Source organism: Seriola lalandi, unplaced genomic scaffold (assembly GCF_002814215.2).
Source record: "Seriola lalandi dorsalis isolate HSWRI2012SDOR001 ecotype SW California unplaced genomic scaffold, Sedor1 jcf7180002053927, whole genome shotgun sequence".
NCBI classification, from domain to species: Eukaryota; Metazoa; Chordata; class Actinopteri; order Carangiformes; family Carangidae; genus Seriola; species Seriola lalandi.
This window is the reverse complement of record NW_019524480.1, coordinates 326,110-343,983: the sequence shown is the minus strand read 5'-3', so window position 1 is coordinate 343,983 and position 17,874 is coordinate 326,110. Positions and strand designations below refer to the sequence as shown.

Genomic DNA, 17,874 nt, shown 5'->3' with positions numbered 1-17,874 from the left:
ACGGGAAAGTTGTCGATCAGTATTGTCACTGTCAGTAAGTTTCCCTTAACTTTACCAGTTGTCCACATAATATTCCTCTCTGCTGATAAAACCACATTTCCCAGCAGCAGCAGCGGCAGCGCAGTGACATAACACTGTGGAGGTAAACATGGCGGCTGTCGGACCTCTAGCAAGAGTCGCCAGACTGGGCTTCAGCATCTGCAGGAACCAGCGTGTTTTATTGAACAGAAGCTCACAGAGAAGAGGGATAGCTTCATGTGTCGACCGTAAGACCCAGAAAAATGCGAACCGTTAGTTAGTTTACATGACAACAGCTGTGTGTTGTAATGAAATAAAATGTGAGCGGCACCGGGTGAACATAACGAACAAATGTAACATAACGTTTAAAGCTCTCCAGGACTCATCAATATTTGAGCGTTAATGAAACAAGAATTAGTAAACACACACATTAATTTCTTTAATTTACGTAGCTGCTATTGGTTAGTTTTGGTCCTCCTGGTCCTCCAGTCATGAGGCAGAGGGAGCTATACACCCCTCTTAACACCGCCCCTCTTCTCAGGCTGGTAGTGTGAAGGACTCTTACCAAACCGGAATTTTTATCATTTAATACTTTAGTGTGTATTTTTTTTTTCTTCTGATTCTGGAAGCTTTTCTCACAGTTTTCTACTTTCGTAGTAACGTCAAGTCAAGTCAGACAGCTCAATATCACAAATGTAACTTCAGTGACTTTATCCTCTACCCCTCTATCCCCAGACCCCCGATTTGGATAAGAAAAAAGCTTCCCTAAAAAACCCTCTTCCAGGGAAAAGGGGGAGGAATCCCTCTTCCAGGGGGGTGTACAGACTAGACCAACATGGCAAGTTTAGTACATGGACCATCAGGATGAGGAAATTATAGATGGAACATATATGAAGAGTTAAACTTTCAGTTGGCTCCACCTCTAAAACATCTGGAATAAGGAAAAGAGAGAGGTTCCAGGATGGCACAGCAAGCCTGAGTGAAAAAGAGAGGTCAGGTAGAAGAGAGAGGGGGGATATATGCACATAGGCTTAGACGCTCATGTGCATGAGTGACAACAAACAAACAAATACAGTGGTTTTCAGAAAGCTTACAGTAATCTCGTTGGCAGGAGAAACATGGACAATACTGTAAGTACTGGGTACTAGAGAACAGATTGATTGAGACTGAGTCTGACTCACCAGAATGGCCTGCAGTTAGCTGCAGCAACTGATCTCCTCTCTCACGAGCAATAAGCTGAAAGAAAGACAGCTGTAGTAGTAGACAGGAGTAGTAGTTGTCTAAGAGTGTGTCCTTTGGGAATCCAAAATAATTTCAAAGGCATAATGTATCAGTCACACCTGCATCTGCAACAAGGAGACTACTGCCATCCAAAAATATTTAAAAGCAATCTGACAACTGCAGCTCCATTTACTGTACCTTCATGTTTGCGTTCCTGAGACTGGATTTCAGAGCACCAGCACAATTGCATTTTACTGTCTCTATATGTACTTAGTATTCTTTGCTCTTTGACAGCTGCTCATGGACTCACAGATGAACAGAAGGAGTTCCAGAAAGTGGCCTTTGACTTTGCAGCCAATGAAATGGCTCCACACATGGCAGAATGGGACCAGAAGGTATTTTGCAGCAGTTTACTAAGGAGATGTGAAAAGGCAACAGAGTTGGGGGTTCATAAAGTATAATTTTGTTAATTACTCACTTGGTTAGAGAGACTGTTGTTTGGCTACATTATGCTTCTATAAGTACAATCATCTTTTGAAACATAGTAAACAGCTGGATATAAGTACCTGTAGAAAATTTGTAAAATGTCCTGCTCACAAAGCAGATTTAAGGAAACCATATCAATGTCGTTTATGTTATGTTAAAGAAAAATCACTATCGATTGATATGTTGTCATCATATATCAGTTATCAACATCTACCTCATAAATCCAGCATCGGTTGGGCTATAATAACTAAAATAATTTAACTTTTCCAGGAAATCTTTCCAGTCGAGACGATGCGGAAAGCAGCCCAGCTGGGGTTTGGAGGGATCTATGTTCAGCCCGATTTTGGAGGATCAGGTCTTTCTCGGCTGGACACATCGGTCATCTTTGAGGCTCTGTCCACAGGATGTGTCAGCACCACAGCCTACATCAGTATCCACAAGTATGAATCCCTCATCCGGCGACAATGACATGCACCTGCAAATAAAATTTGAAGAAAAGTTCAATTATTTGGATGTCTACATGTTGAGAGTTTGGTACTGGCTTGAGGCTTCATGAAAGTCATGGAATGTCCCAAATAACAACATTTGCCAGTTATGTGTGCACTACAGTGATAGCTATGACAGATATTTGCTTTGCCTGACAATTTGCGGTGCGCTCCTTTTCTTTGCAGCATGTGTGGCTGGATGATCGACACTTTTGGCAATAATGAGCAGAGGGAGAAGTTCTGTCCTGATTTATGTTCGATGGAAAAGTTTGCATCCTATTGTCTCACAGAACCAGGTCAATTTAATACAAGAATCCACACCAAAAAATATCACCAAAAATCCTGTTGTGTCAGTGTACTAATATTCAAAGGTGGTTCTCTGATCTTTGATTTTAGGCAGCGGCAGTGATGCTGCTTCACTTCTGACCTCTGCACAGCGGAAAGGTGACCACTACATCTTGAATGGCTCTAAGGTACAATTTTCAAGCATTGCTGACGCTCACATGTGGCTTGGTGTCTATTTGACCAACCACTGGAAAACACAGAAACATGTCTTCATCTCTTGATGGTGACTTTCCAGGCCTTCATCAGCGGAGGAGGAGACACAGACGTCTATGTTGTGATGTGCAGAACAGGAGGTAAAGGGCCTAAAGGCATCTCGTGTTTGGTGGTGGAGAAGGGAACTCCAGGCCTCAGTTTCGGCAAAAAAGAGAAGAAGGTCAGAGTTTACAGATTCACAACATTTCTTAAGAGAATATGCGTTTTTGGCTTGTATGTACGTGCTTGTATTTTGCTCTTTATGTGTTTACAGGTAACCACTAGATGGCAGAATTAAGTCATAGTCACTCAGCTGTTATGCAATCTGTTCTTCAGGTGGGCTGGAACTCTCAGCCGACCAGGGCGGTGATATTTGAGGATTGTGAGGTTCCAGTGAGTAACCGGCTCGGTGAGGAAGGACAAGGCTTCGGCATCGCCATGAAAGGCCTGAATGGAGGCAGGATTAATATTGGTGAGGAGGAAAACACTATCCAAGCAGTCAGCCCTCTCTTAAACAGCACTCTCTGCTATCCAAACTTTGTCAGTTATCCCCATAGCTTTACAGCTGATGTAAATAATTACATCCAAATGTAGATTTTATAGACATTTAAATAAATTTTAGTGTAAAACAGTAGCAAGCCAGCAGCGGTGAATGAACCTGTTGTTTGAGTATAAAATCTGTGCATATTCTTAAAAAGAACAGAGGTGATGAAAACATGAAGACTGGATTTGGTAGCAGACATTAAAATGTAAATATGACTGTGTACATTTTTAAAGAGGAAATAAAACATTCTTACCTTTTGTAAATGAAAAATTGAATTCAAATGAAGCAAAACTCTTTAGTGCTTAGTCTGGTGTAACCAGGAGCTTATAGCTGATGGTAGAAAACTTTAGAGATATATATATATATAGTACTGCTGTGTAACTGACATTAGAATCAGTTTGCTGACTGTATGACTTCTCTAGTAGTGTTACTGTTAAACTCCACTACTGGTCTACTCTTATATATTTACCATTATTCCATCATTGCCACTTGTGGTCACAGTGTTCAGAAAAAGTTGGAAAAACACATCCTGGTGATCCTCTGCTCATTGTCAACCACAAGCAGCGTCTCAGTCAGAAGTTCTGCTCTGCCAACAGCTTCCTGTTCTCTTGGGGCGGCACATGCCTGTGTACAGCTAGCGAGGGATCACCTGTTGGTACGGAAACAGTTTGGAGAGACACTTTCCAACAACCAAGTAAGTAGCTCACATTTTTACAGTCTATTGACACGCAGATCCAGAGATCCAAAATTCAAAGTAGGCTATTTAGCCTCAGGTCCTGTCAGTGATTCCTTATGTCATCTTTCCTTCTGTCTTTGTCTGTGCTGTTTGTAGTTTCTCCAGTTCAAACTGGCAGAAATGGCCACCAAGTTGGTTGCGTCTCGCCTTCTGGTGCGTGAAGCTGCGACGGCGTTGCAGGAGAACCGCTCTGATGCTGTTTCTCTCTGCTCCATGGCCAAGCTCTTTGCAACAGATGAGTGTTTTAATGTGAGTATTACTGTTTGGTAATAGTAGCATTAATTGACACTGAAGAACGTTTGATATACTAGATACTTTTTCTGTATGACATGTATCCTTGCTCCGTGAACAGATCTGCAACCAGGCTCTTCAGATGCACGGTGGGTACGGTTACCTCAAAGACTACGCAGTGCAGCAGTTTGTCCGTGACATCAGAGTACATCAGATCTTAGAGGGTGAGCTTTTATCACAATGAGCCTCTTATTTTCTTTGGTTTTGATGTTCAGAATTTGATTTCCTTACATTTAAAAATCCAGACAGTGATTTTCTAATGATCACAGTTTGAGTGACTCCCTTTTTTTTTTTCTTTTTTTTTTATTTCTCCTAAAGGAACAAACGAGGTGATGAGGATGATCATTTCCCGAAATCTACTGACAGAGTCGTGATAAAACTCCTCCTCTGGACCTTTAAGTGACTTCAGTAGTGATCATATTATTATGGTCTTCATCTCTGGTTTGTTACTGTGTGACTGGCTTCCTGGATTGCCCTCTGCATTGTAGTTTTTCCAAAGGTCACTAAAATCATTGGAGAATTTGGGGTAAACCAAACATAGGATTTTCTAGTATAATATTTGTTTTTTTGTTTCATTTTCAGCTACACTGGTGGCAGGGCAGTAGGGATGACAATGTTGATTCATCAGTCTGACATCTAACTCTGATCCAGAGTGAAATATCTCAGTAACAACTGCCAATAAAATATCAATAGATTCATGGCTCATAGAGGATCAATCCAATTGACTTTTCATGGGTCAAAATTTCCACATGCCCAACACTTTTTTTTTTTCAAAGTAACAAATGAATTTCCAGCTGTACTTTAAGATCAAACCTATGATATCATGTAAAAATGCAGAACATTAACATTTTACGCTAGCATGCTAACATTACCATACAGTTCAAGGCATAGCTAAATGTGAGTACAGTAGACAAAGCACATTTTATTTATGTACAGAATGCAACTGATGAACATTGACAATGTCTGACAATGTGAAGCTGAGCCTGAGATTACATATTATGGCCGCTGTACATGGGGAAAAAAAACCTTTTGATTTTAGTCACACATAGCATTTACTGAACACCAACATCCAGCAGTGGTAAAAAACATAACGTTTTCCTTTGTTTCCGGTTATGCTGCTAGTGTTGATATAGAGGTTTAATCTAGTTACTGTATAAAAAGCTGCTCTTTATAACAGTTTTGCTGAGTTTGTGAAAAGAAGTTTGAATTCTTTTTCCAGTTGTGTAAAATGATTAAAAACTAACTTAAGTGCCATTACAATTATATGGTTGTTTGAAATCACATCTACTTTATATCACATGCAGTCTCAGTATCTCTCTCCCAAAAGTGGCTTTTTACATCCTATTTATGTTCATGTCTACTGTGTTGTTACTGTATTTTACCCCATTGTGTATTCTGTAGTATGTAAACTGCCTGCAGAAGAACATCCTGTGTGTACTACCACAGATAGCATTATATGGGTTGTGTATTCACATGTCACTTTGCAATTTGCAGGTCACACTCCAAATAAAATAATCTCAACTTTCAAAAAAAGGAATCGGCTTTTTCATTGGCATCCTGAATTTTCTGTCACTTTGTATGAATTGTGTTTATAAGCAAGTGATTTTTAATTGAGTTATGCTCAAACCAAACACCTCCAGAACATTTATTGAAAAAACTGTCAACAATCAGAACCGCTGTAAAAGTGCTACAGGTAATTTGTATACATCAGTAACTCACTGCCACATTATCTCCAGAGTTCAGGATAATTACAAGAAAACAAATGTATGGGTTAGGGTTATTGTTGCAAAACTATTTACAAATGTGAGTGGAGAATTGTGTAACTATCTCAGCCATGTGTGTGTAATCAGATTTGTAAGTGTAAAAGAAATTCAGATTTGCAAATGTATTAAGATTTGTAAATGTTTTTTACTTTAATTACTTTTGTACTTAAAATTAAGACTTTCAGATTACGTTTTTCAGGAAATGAGATGTCCTGTTCGTGCACTGATCGTCACCCCTCAAAGACTAAAGCAAAATGTCCTGTGTGAAGCATTGCGCTCCATGTTGGAGCGTCACTATGTAAGATCTGTACTACAATTTTTACTACATGTAACTACGTTATTTTTACACTGTTTATATAAATAACATCCAAACATTCGTGGGACTTAAAAATATTTGTTTAACAATTAAGTCAATACCATAATTTCAGTAAAAATCAGTTGCTGAAAGAATTGGGGTTAGGGTGAGTTAGGTTAAACCCATTTACTTGTTTTCAGTCTCCACTCCTCCGTCCCTTCCTCGCCTCTGCAGCTCGCATCTCGTGTGAGGGAGAAACAAGACGAGAGGAAATGAGGATGCTTAATAAGCGAATGGGATACACCATTATTTATACAGATCACTGACATTGATCCTTAAGTTGGAGCTAAAACAAACGCACACGTTGTTAGACTAATTTACTGCAACGTAGATTGGAAGATTAAACACCCAGAATATGATCAAAGCAGTTACTGACACTATGATTAAATATAACATTTAATCTGCGGCACAAATAAACTGGAGGAAAAAAATCATTCATCTAAATGTGAAGTGACTACAGCCTTTTTTTTTTTTTTTAAGTAGCGCAAAACGAAATGAGTAACTGTTGTTGATGCCGTTACACTGACTTCTTTGGTGACTGCTGTTCAGTATGAGGACCTTCTGTCAGCTGTTCATTAACAAAACCATCAAGTGTGTTCTTATATAGGCTACAATACACAATGTAGAAAAGAACATGTCAGGTGGGAGTTTGTTCATTTAACCCATTAAGGCCTAAGGTGCCCTCTAAACAAACCGACTAAAACCTGAGCATTGTCTGAAAACAACCTCCTGAAACCTGAGGGGTTTTCTGAAAAAGTTGACGATCACTAAAACCGTTATTTCTCAGCCTCTGAAGTAGATAGAATTATGAAATAAAAAACATTTGAGAGCTCAAACATTTGGCTTTTATAGTAAGTCATTGCCTTTGGAAGCTGGATATGACTGAATAAACAAGAACATTTGTAAACATTTTTAGTTCAGTTCAATGTCTTTAATGTTTATTGTTTGTTTTTTTGTTTTTTTTAATGCTGATGAACATTATAGTAAAGGCAATGATTTACAATAAAAGTCAAATATATACAGACATTTAAACTCGAGGCTTCGAATGGCAGTTCACAAACCCAATGGGTGATGTCGTGGTGGGTTGCTAGGTTGGATCTCCCCACACATTTGCAGATCTGCCACAGCACAAGAGCAGCAAAAGTCACGTGTGAAAAGACAACTGAGAGGTCCACACGACTTCTAACTGATGATTTGTCTGTATTTCCTGGTGTCGGAGCAAAAATACTTAGACTTAAGCCATTAATATCTATGTACACATTTACAAATTTGTCTACATATTTACAATTCTCAATACACTTGCAAATCTGAATACAGATTTGGAGATTTTTTTTAATTTTTATTTTACAAATTTACATTAACCAATCTGATCCCGCATTAAGACACAGTTACACAACTCTCTACTCACATTTGTAAGTAGTTTTGCTACAATAATGGCCCCATACATATGAGCATCAGCAGGAGGACTGATCAAATATTTTTAACCGTGCGTCTCTACTAATGGCCTCATATGTTTACAGCAATTACATCAAGTTAAACCAAGCACCTTGGAACAAAATAGTCAGAACTCATCAACTTCAACATTGCTATACTCACTATTTTGGTTACATTCCATCTACCATAACAGGCAAAAAACTCAGACAGTATGTTCTCTCAGTAGACATCAGTGTCATGAAATCATATTGACATTGTTACAGTAGGCTAAATAAACAACCCTTCAGTGAACACAGGTAAATGTGGGTCTAAGAAAGCAAGAAATTCGAAAAAAGAGAACCATTTGTAATACCTGAATTGTGGTTTTGCTGGGTTTTTGCTTTGAACTAGTGCAGTTAGCCTGAGAAAAGTAAATCAAAGTGATCAATACATGGCCATGTACAATGTAATAGAAATTAAATTGTAAAAAACAAGTCATATTTAGTCTTTTCGTACATTATACAAATGTAGCCAAAACATTATATTTTGCAAGAACTGCAAAACTCTATGCGAAATCAACCACACATTATGGTTTACGATATCCTGACAGATTTCGTTAAATTAACACAACTCTTGAAATAATTGGCATTTTAATGCTTTTGGAGACCATTTTATAGATCTCTAAGGGAGTAAATAAAATATATTTGTCCATAGTGAGCCAGAATGCAACATACGAAAACAAACTGAAATGAACAACGATGCACTCACTTTTATTAACAAACTGAAGGGAGAGGTTGTGCAAATGATGCACAAACCACGTGCGAGACAGTTTCGCCTTTCACAACCTCTCAGGTCTTCATGGAGAAAGTGCTTTCCATTTCAAGGCATACTTTCTCTCCAGCCACAACCGCCATCCTCTTATTTCCCCATCAGAGATGCTTCTGCCGGCTACACCAGCGAGCCAGCTTGGCTTTGAGCAGGCACCATGACAGCAACAGCTCCCATGCGTGTCAGAGTGGAGGAGCTGATTTGTGGGGACACAGTGAGTGGCGGTGGCACCTGAGGCTGCGCCCCCTCAGTCCTTTTGGGGATGGCGACTACAGGACTCCTGAAGACCTGCGGAGGGGCCCCGTTTGCATTGGGAGGCCGCTTGTGTTTACGTGATGGAGTGCCTCCAATGTTGTAACCAGGAAGTCCCTGTAAGGTGTTGGCTTCTCCAGGACGCAGCTGGTAGGCGTTAATCACTGAGCCTGTGTCTGAGGCTGAGGTGGGGGAGTAGGGGTAGTGGAAGTTGGGCTGATGTGGGTCTCGCGGCCGAGGACTGGTGGCTATGGAGGACAGTGTGCCGTTCTTGGACACGATGTCGGAGCCGGTATTGCTCTTTGCCCATGACACTCGCTTTGGTGCCTGAGCATCCTCCCTGTGGCAGAGAGAGACGAGCAGGGAAAGCAAAAGCTCATCATTTATTCAAGTGACTAAAATGAAGAATGACACAAAAGGCAGCTCAGTGAAATCTTTTCTTGCTTCCATAAAGTGAAAATACACATTTTGCTCTTTAGTTGGCCAACAAATTTGACACACATTCAGCTTCAGTGTTTTTTACTCACATTGAGTTTCACAGTAAAGCGCAAACAAAGTCAATAAAACAAACAAAGTATTCAGATAGTTTAAACAAGTGGTAATACCACAATGTACTTATAAATACTTATAAATAATTTATTAAAAGTAAAAGTACTAATTAGAAGAATGTTTCAGAGTGTAATAATATTATACACCTATATTATGGAAATATTACTGTCACTGAAGAATGACCATGTAACCCAATTTGAATGTTTTATCTGGTCATGGTGGAGCAACTTGTACAAGCATTGTAAATTGTGGGCTCATTTAAACTATAATACAAAATTTTATTTTACTACTAACATATGTTTGTTATGTAAAATCAGAATCTAAAGTTACTGAGAACTATAACTGTCCGACCAGTACAGTTGTGTACAAATTCAAAGTATTTCCTTCTGAAATGTAGGGGATTACAAATATCAAGTACATTTGAATTCAGAAATTGTTCAGCATTGCATTTTTCTTTATAAAATAATATTCTAATTATCAAATGCAGGCTTAGGTAAAAGAATCTCAAAACTGCACTTGAATCCATACTTGAGTGAACTGACTGTTTCTTTTCACCACTGCATATATAAATAACTTGTAATAGCTGTCATGGTCTGGATGCAGGTAATAACTGCAAAGCCTGATTATACACACACACACACACACACAAACACACACACACACACACACGCACACTAGATACACCTGTCCGGTCTAATGCAATCCAATAAGACTGTTCTGCCATACATTTTTATGATTTCAAAAATGTGACACTGTCACAGAGGTGTTCATTCAGTTACATGTTTTTGCAATGAGGTCGTAGTTCGTGGGGGTGTTATAATGGATCGCATTATATTCAGAGGTGTGTCTAATATTCTGCTCCCCTCATGTAGGAGAAATTTAGAGACATCTCTCAATATAATTTAGTCCAGAAACAGACCATCTTCAACTATCACCTCAATAATAAACCTCTAACTGATTCGCATTTGTGACACTGTCATCAAAAACTGAATATTATAAACTTCATAAAAGGTAGACTTCATGGCAGAGCTGTTGTATTGAATTGTATTAAACTGTACAGGTGTATCTAATGAAGTGGTCACTAAGTGCACAGTGAAACTCTCACTTGATCTCATTGGCTATCTCCTCCTCAGTGTCTCGTCTCCTTCTCAGGATGAATATGAGGAACAACACCATGGCCATAAGTCCCACTACTGACCCCAGTGTAGCTGCTGCAATCATGCCTGCATTGGAAGCTTGGAAACAGATCACAGTCAGTATTTACACTCAATGAGAGTCACGGCTGAGTTATCTAAACACACACACTGCTGAATACAGTCGTGTGTTGGCAGAGTAAAAATAGAGTTTTGAGCGTGTACGCACAGGTGATAACCTCCAGGTTAATGGAGCAGCTGTCGGAGCCGGCGGTGTTGCTGGCTCGGCAGACGTACTTCCCCGACATGCTTTTAGTGAGGTTGCTCAGTCTGAGGGTGCCGTGTCTCTCATCTGCAAGACAACCACACAGTTACACACTCTGTACAATCATATATTTATGGGATGTGTAAGTGGGCTCCTTGGAACTAGCCAAGGAAACTACATAAGTTGACATTAAAGAACTAAACCTAAAAACTACATGTGAGGGAACTATTAACTAACACAAATTCACTGTACATAAGATAATCCTGCAATAGACTGTATGTACATAAAAATACCTTTCAGATCATTATTTCATTATTTGACATGAAAGCTTGAAGAAAAAAGGACTAATGGGAGCTTTTTCTTCACCGTTTCTGCTGCAGTTCAGACAGTTTTTGTCTATTTGACATTTTTTGTAAGAAATAGTGACAGAATTTCAAAAAGCAGCAAATAAAATAAAGTAATTCCAGTTAATTTAGTTTATAATTTTAGAGGCATGATTTCCTTTGTTTACACAGATATCATTACGAATTGTGTATCACGATCCTACTATTGTGTGCAACAAATCACAGCAGTGTTGCATCATTAGTAAATGATTCTCACCCTCGATGCAAAATTTAATCCACTGTTGGCCCATTTCCAGTGCCTACTGTATATAGCCTGGCACTGGTGCAGTGCCACAGCAGACAGCTCTGCAGATGATTCTGCTGTTGGTCAGCAATTTTTGTTTTAATATTTTCATGACACAGCAGTAAGCGTGTGTGTATGTGTGCCTGTCTTTCACAACTGGATATTTCCATTCAACACAATCTGTTCTTGGCACATCTGGCTTTAAAATGCTGTGTTGTTGCAAACACAGGCTGAAGAAAAATAAACAAGCTTTATGTGGGACTTATCACAACAAATCCTCTCAAATCCAATCTTAGACGTCACATTGCAGCATGTCTTCATCTGATGTGTTTTTGCTTTCGTGGGGACGTAAGGAAATGAGTGTGGGTGTGCGTCTGTTTTGTGGAATCAACGTCGTGAAGTGTTGTTCAGATGGGGTGGGTGTGTCACACTCTGCACCGCATAAATCCCCACAGAGAGAAAAGTAATGCAACTCAGGGACTCATCCAAATCATCCCTGATGAAAAGCCAAGGTTCGCGTTGCGCCAGCGAGCAACATATTAATGCAAGAGACCAGAAAATCCGTAACAATCATTGTATCACAGCTGTCTTCATCCCAAAGTTTGGGAGAGTGAAGGGTGGCCTGAGATTTGTTTTGTGTGCACCATCTGCTGCTGCACCATCAGGAGCGAGGTTAATGTAAGTAGGTGCACACAAACCACAGACAACAACAAAACTACAGTAAATCTGTTTTAGTTATTAAACTAAAACAAGTGGAACCGAGCGAAAAATTCAGAAACTGTCTTGTAACCTGCTGTTGACATGAATTATCTGTCCATGTGAGTACATGTGAACACACAAGAAGTAAGAGTAGCTAGTATTTATTAACAGCTTGAATACTTTATTTCTTAACCTTTGACCAGATATTAAAATCATGTTTCTGATATCAAACGAAAGCAGCTGCCAAATAAAACCATAGCAGACAAGTGCGACATGCACCTGTCCCTCTCCGATTATTTAATCCCTGGTCTTGAAAACCAGCTGTGAAGAACCAGACCCAATTGTGACAGATTAGCAGAACATCAGCTGACTCTGAGCTTGGAGCAGGTTCAAGCCCGCACAGTGATCACATTCCAGCGGCGGCAGAGCTGGAGGGGATCTGACGTTACAGTAGGTGCTGCTTCATATCAAGACAGGAGCATTACTCATATTACACTGCCAAGGTCAATGAGCAACATTTGTTAAAGCCCTGACACATGACACATGATTAATGGGAATCAGCAGCTTTTCTATATGGAGCTCATGGTATAGTCTGCTACCTCACATGACAGTCTTCAAAATGAATGTAAAAAAAAACCCCACACACATTCTTGTGTCAAGAACATTTTGTACCATTTACTGTAATTTACTCATTAATATTAATTTCCATATTGCAGGACTAATGAAGAATAAAAAACTACATTTCTACTAAAATCTGCATTCTGGTTAATGCAACTGGGTATTAAAGAAAACAAGTGAAACAGGACACTTCAGTCTACTCATTCACTGTTCTGTTTAGGTATTCATTCATTTCCTCCATTTACATGCTGTTGATTGTAAACTAATGTTGACACCCAAAATAGATGCCTTCAAATTACTCGTTCTGTCCGAAACATAAGGAGACGCATATTCTAATTAAAAATCAACTAATCATTTCAGCCCTTTGGGAAATAAATAAATAGTGATGATGTGTTTTGGTTGAAAAACACAAATGGGCCTCTAAGACTTAGAACATATAGGCTTACTGTGAGGCTACACATAGCACAAATAGAAAAAGATGAATGAATGCAATAGGTCGACAGCTAAATCTAACACAACACAATTATTATAAAGATTTAAAGGACAAATTCAACCCCACTCTCACACAAATATTAATATACGCAAGAAAAATATCACAAAATAAAACAGCTGTTCATTACTCCATATCATCATAGTAAAGATAAAATACCACCTGCTATTCCTAGAGTCATAGAGTTTAACATGCTCATTTCTTTTATGATTTAGTCTATGAATGTGAAAGGAGAAAGTGAATCTTTAAGGTTGAATGGGATTATCCTCTGGCTTGACACCTATGCTAAGCTCCCCTCTGCCTTTTTTAAAAGTAGATTGTAATCATTTCTGAGCCACAAGCCTATAATCATATACGTATAAATTGGGTAGATTTTTTTGCCTTTAAAACTTTTCTACAGCTTATGTCAGTGGTTGGAGAAGTTGACTCCCGAAACCGTGACTCCTCAGGAGGTCACAGTTTGCAGGTGAGGGTGAGATGGAGTTGGGGAAATAAGTGGAAAATGTATGAGTGAAAAACCCTTACCCATGAACCCAAGCACAAGCATGGGGTGTGGGCAGGCTCTCCATTCTGTTTTTGGTTTTTTTTTTTGGAAGAAAGAAAGATGGGAGAGAAACGGTGAGCATGAATGAGAGGTAGGGAAGGAGGGGTATACACTGATGGGGAGAGGGTGGAAGAGTGAGACGCGCCGCACTCTCAGTCCCAAATCCAACTTATGCCTCTTAGAGGGGTTGATAAAGTAATGACATGGGGCTTATTAGATTAGGCACCAAGGTCAACAGGAAATGAGGAGTGCCGAGAGAGGATCAGAAGAGGGAGAAAACAGAAAGAGAGAGAGATTGCTGAAAGAGATAAGCACTGATGGCAGAGTAAAGTTCATGTGTCACAGAGAAAGCAAACATCAGGGTAGATAAAAACATGAGCACAGGGTTTGAATTCGGGTGTCGATGGTATGTAAGAGAGCACGGACACATACAAAACCCCGGGTCAATGCACAATCAGAGGGAGTAGTTTTCATTTTATGAGTCTGAGGACTTTTCTGCTCTAAAGAGATGGGGGCCAGAGATCAAAGCAGTTAAGTCAATACTCAATCAATCAGCCTAAGTCCTGTTGTTCAGAAACAGATGGTGTTTCCCCTGCAGCATCATCTGGAAACAAACATCTATAAAATAATGCAACAATAGAAGCATATGCACAACTCTTTTTCTCTATTGCATGGGGCAGCACAGTGAGAGGAGTATGCTGTGTGCGTCAATCTGTAAAGAGGATTTCATGCTACATGTTATGGCTTGATGGAGGATCTTCTTCTGAGGTGCATTTGGAACATCTATTAGCAAAGTAAAGCCCGAAGGCTGCATCTGGGACTTATGATGACGTACTTGACCTCAGGACATGAGCTCAGCTCCATCTGCATGTAAGGTGTTAGGATCAGCAGCAAGGGGCACAACATTTACACCTAGACATAAACAGGCTTTAAAGATAATTTCTATCTATAATAATTTCTAATTACTATTGCTTATTGTCTTGCAAATGTAATATATATATATATATATATACACATACATACATACATACATACATACATATATATATATATTACATATTGTAAAATAATATCATGTGGTGCCTGCATGTGATGTGGTTTCAGAAGAGGTGGGAGTAAAATCATCATAACTCACCCAAAATAACTAAAGACATAAAAAAAATAACTAATAACTAATTCTGCAAAATTTGTTTTCAATCTAGAAAAATTGCTTAAAGTGCCATTATAACAGTAGATAAAACAACAACAAAGAAAAGATATGCTGTATAACTTTTCATTGTTAATGCACTAACCCTACTTGAAATCATGTTTCTATAATTTAAGATATATTTTGGGAAAACATCAAACAAAAATACAGATTCAATTATTATTATTATTTTTGAATCTGAGAAGCATATAGAGGAGGTAAAAGTACTTTTCCCAGCATTTCTACAGTCTCTCAGGTTGCATACAACCCCAAAAACCTACACCTATAAGATAAGGGAACCTGTGTGGAACCTGAGAGGCAAAAACCCAGGGCAAAAAATATGGAAACGACTTTCTACACCACTGCTTGCTGTGCCTCAGTTGCTGTGAGCATGTGGTACTACGGTGCCTTAGTTAGCCCATCAACATTTTTATCAACTCCTCTTTTCTCTTACCTGGATTCTGACCCCTGGACAGTCAGGAGACAAGATTCAGAGATTTTTTTAGTGAGTAAATAAAAATTGAAACTGGAAAAATTGGGGGTGCACGTTTCCCTAATCTCCAGTGGAAACAACTTGCATGGTTCTTGTGTACAGTATGATACCTGTTTCTGGGAAATGAATGTGAATCATATCTCCTAAGAGAAACAAATTCCCTTTTACTCCACAGAACATACTGTCAGACATTTTTTTGCTTAATAAAAAATACTAAGACAATGTGTTTTTGGATGAACTGACCATTCAAGTATAAGAGTTGCATCCTCATGTGCTCAGAGAATACTCACTCTGCATTGGTGAGAAGAAGACCTCAGACATGGGTGCAGCCTTGGTCCATTTGTACTGAGGGACTGGTTTTCCATGACTGGACTTACAGCTCAGAGTCACGTTGCCCTTCATCACAGGGTTCCCTGTCATGGTGCATACTGGGGGAGAGGGAGGGACTGGGCAGACAGACAGACAGAGACTGAGTACTATTAAGTTAAAACACATGTAGGATAAGAATACAGGATCAATGACCCCTTATTGAACTTGTACGTTAGTTTTAATCCACTGCCAGCGACATGGAGATTTCTCAGGCCAGTAGCCATATTGCAAAAAAGTTCCATCTGCTGCTGGAGGATGACATAATGACCTCAGAGTCCAGTGAATCCCTAAACAACAGATGAGTTTTATTTGTGCAGTGCTTACTTACATAAATATATGATTTTGAACTGACTGGTCCCATCCAAAAATCCTTCAAAATATGTTCAGCATTTACTCTGCCTGGATGTTCCAAATCCAAGGAAACGTGTGAGCTGCAGACTGTTCTGATTAAATCCGACCTTTGAAATACCCCTGACGCTGTGGCGCTTTACCTTTGACATTAAGGTGCACCTCTCCAGTAAGGCCAGTCTCTCCAGGGATGATGACGTTGCAGATGTAGCGTCCAGAGTCAGACTCCTGGGTGTTGTTGATGTAGATGGAGAGGTTGGCTGAGGGCATGGCCACGCTGAACCCCACTCTTTTGGTGTATTCACGCTGGCCGTGCCCAACCTCACCTGAGCTAAAGTTTATCACCTGCACAGAGAAAACATGCTCATGAAAACACTTTATGCTTGTATAGTATCACTGTACTACCAATTAGTAATAATTAAGGTCAATACTTCTGTACTGGCAAAATCCTTGCTAGAAAATACAACAATTTCGAAATGAAGGCATTACTTCATTCAAATAAAATATATATATTTCTAACTTTATTTGCGGGCAAATTAGGATATGCAGATTAACAATATAACAGAAATCAGCGTCTTTCATAAAGATTATTCGGACATGTACAGATGGTGGATGTTGAATTTGAGGCTGATTTTCTATTTGAGATAAGCTCACAGCCATCAGACACTGACAGTGTTTAGATTATATTAATCATGCAAAGACCCTACACACTCTGACACACACACACACACACACACACACACAGTGTATGTGCAGATATGTACAGTGTTACCCAGCGGTTCGTGACCCATATAGAAGGTGCAGTAAAAAGTGGAGATAAAATGTCATTAGTGGCATCCTTTCATTAACACTCATCCATCCTTCCTTCCGCTGTATATCAGACATCAGCAGTGGTGTTGGCAATAATCCTAATCTCTACAGATCAGCTTTTTTCACCTTACATGTCACTAGATGTGTTTCTCAGGATAGAACAGTGTCATGCAATACAAAAAAAAAAACCTTTTCCTCTCACGTTACACTCAGAAATGAGAAAGGCCTACAACATAAAAAAAGACTTTCCTGGAAGTAATTTTCATTTGGTTTTCTATTTTTTGTATCTGCATTGTCAATATCAAGTTACTACCCATCTATAAAATGGCAGAAAATGTTGATGATCAGTTCCCTGAAGCCCCCGTTGATGTCTTCACATTGCTAGAGAAACAACTCAAAACGAATTAACTGTCAATATAGTTGCCTGTTCAATGTTTCAGCTCTAATATTTTGTTTTGTACATGTAACACTTGCATCAGCAAACACATTGTACTTTATTTGAATCCCTTTAAAGAGGCTCTCCTTCCTCTGTTCCACTAGAGGTCAGAACAGGGTTATCTATGTAACAGATTTATGTGTTGACCCTCTCACCTGTGTGGACTTATTTCCCATGAAGTTCCAAACCACAGAGTTTCTGGAAATGTCTGAGCTGGGGCTGTACCAGGCGTGTAACACCACCATCTGGCCTTTCACCGCCTCCATCTCTCCTCTGGGGATCTCCACCTTCTGGGTGTCACCTGGAACAGCAACACAGACCGGGATGGAAACAGTTAATCACATCTGAAATGTAGCAGAGACACAGCTGTTTTCATTG

At 39.4% G+C, this 17,874-nt stretch overlaps 2 protein-coding genes across 2 annotated transcripts in view; one reads left to right on the top strand and one right to left on the bottom strand.

The window, feature by feature from the left end:
* The first annotated feature begins 115 nt into the window (after nt 1-115).
* Nucleotides 116-5,851, top strand: acad8 (acyl-CoA dehydrogenase family, member 8). The gene is made up of 11 exons (XM_023402301.2): nt 116-266; nt 1,534-1,634; nt 1,996-2,165; nt 2,397-2,506; nt 2,607-2,683; nt 2,791-2,928; nt 3,084-3,219; nt 3,888-3,985; nt 4,124-4,276; nt 4,380-4,482; nt 4,637-5,851. The coding sequence occupies exons 1-11, from the start codon at nt 149-151 to the stop codon at nt 4,690-4,692; spliced, it is 1,260 nt and encodes a 419-aa protein (XP_023258069.1). The 5' UTR covers nt 116-148; the 3' UTR covers nt 4,693-5,851.
* Nucleotides 5,221-17,874, bottom strand: part of esamb (endothelial cell adhesion molecule b) — a 47,013-nt gene continuing 34,359 nt past the window's right edge. Inside the window, exons 2-7 of the mRNA XM_023402300.2 lie at nt 17,652-17,797; nt 16,394-16,595; nt 15,824-15,979; nt 10,841-10,963; nt 10,584-10,713; nt 5,221-9,269 (exon numbers count right to left, since the gene is read on the bottom strand). Of these exons, the coding sequence (XP_023258068.1) occupies nt 8,798-9,269; nt 10,584-10,713; nt 10,841-10,963; nt 15,824-15,979; nt 16,394-16,595; nt 17,652-17,797 (1,229 nt within the window). The 3' untranslated portion in view covers nt 5,221-8,797. The remainder of the gene's footprint in view (nt 9,270-10,583; nt 10,714-10,840; nt 10,964-15,823; nt 15,980-16,393; nt 16,596-17,651; nt 17,798-17,874) is intronic.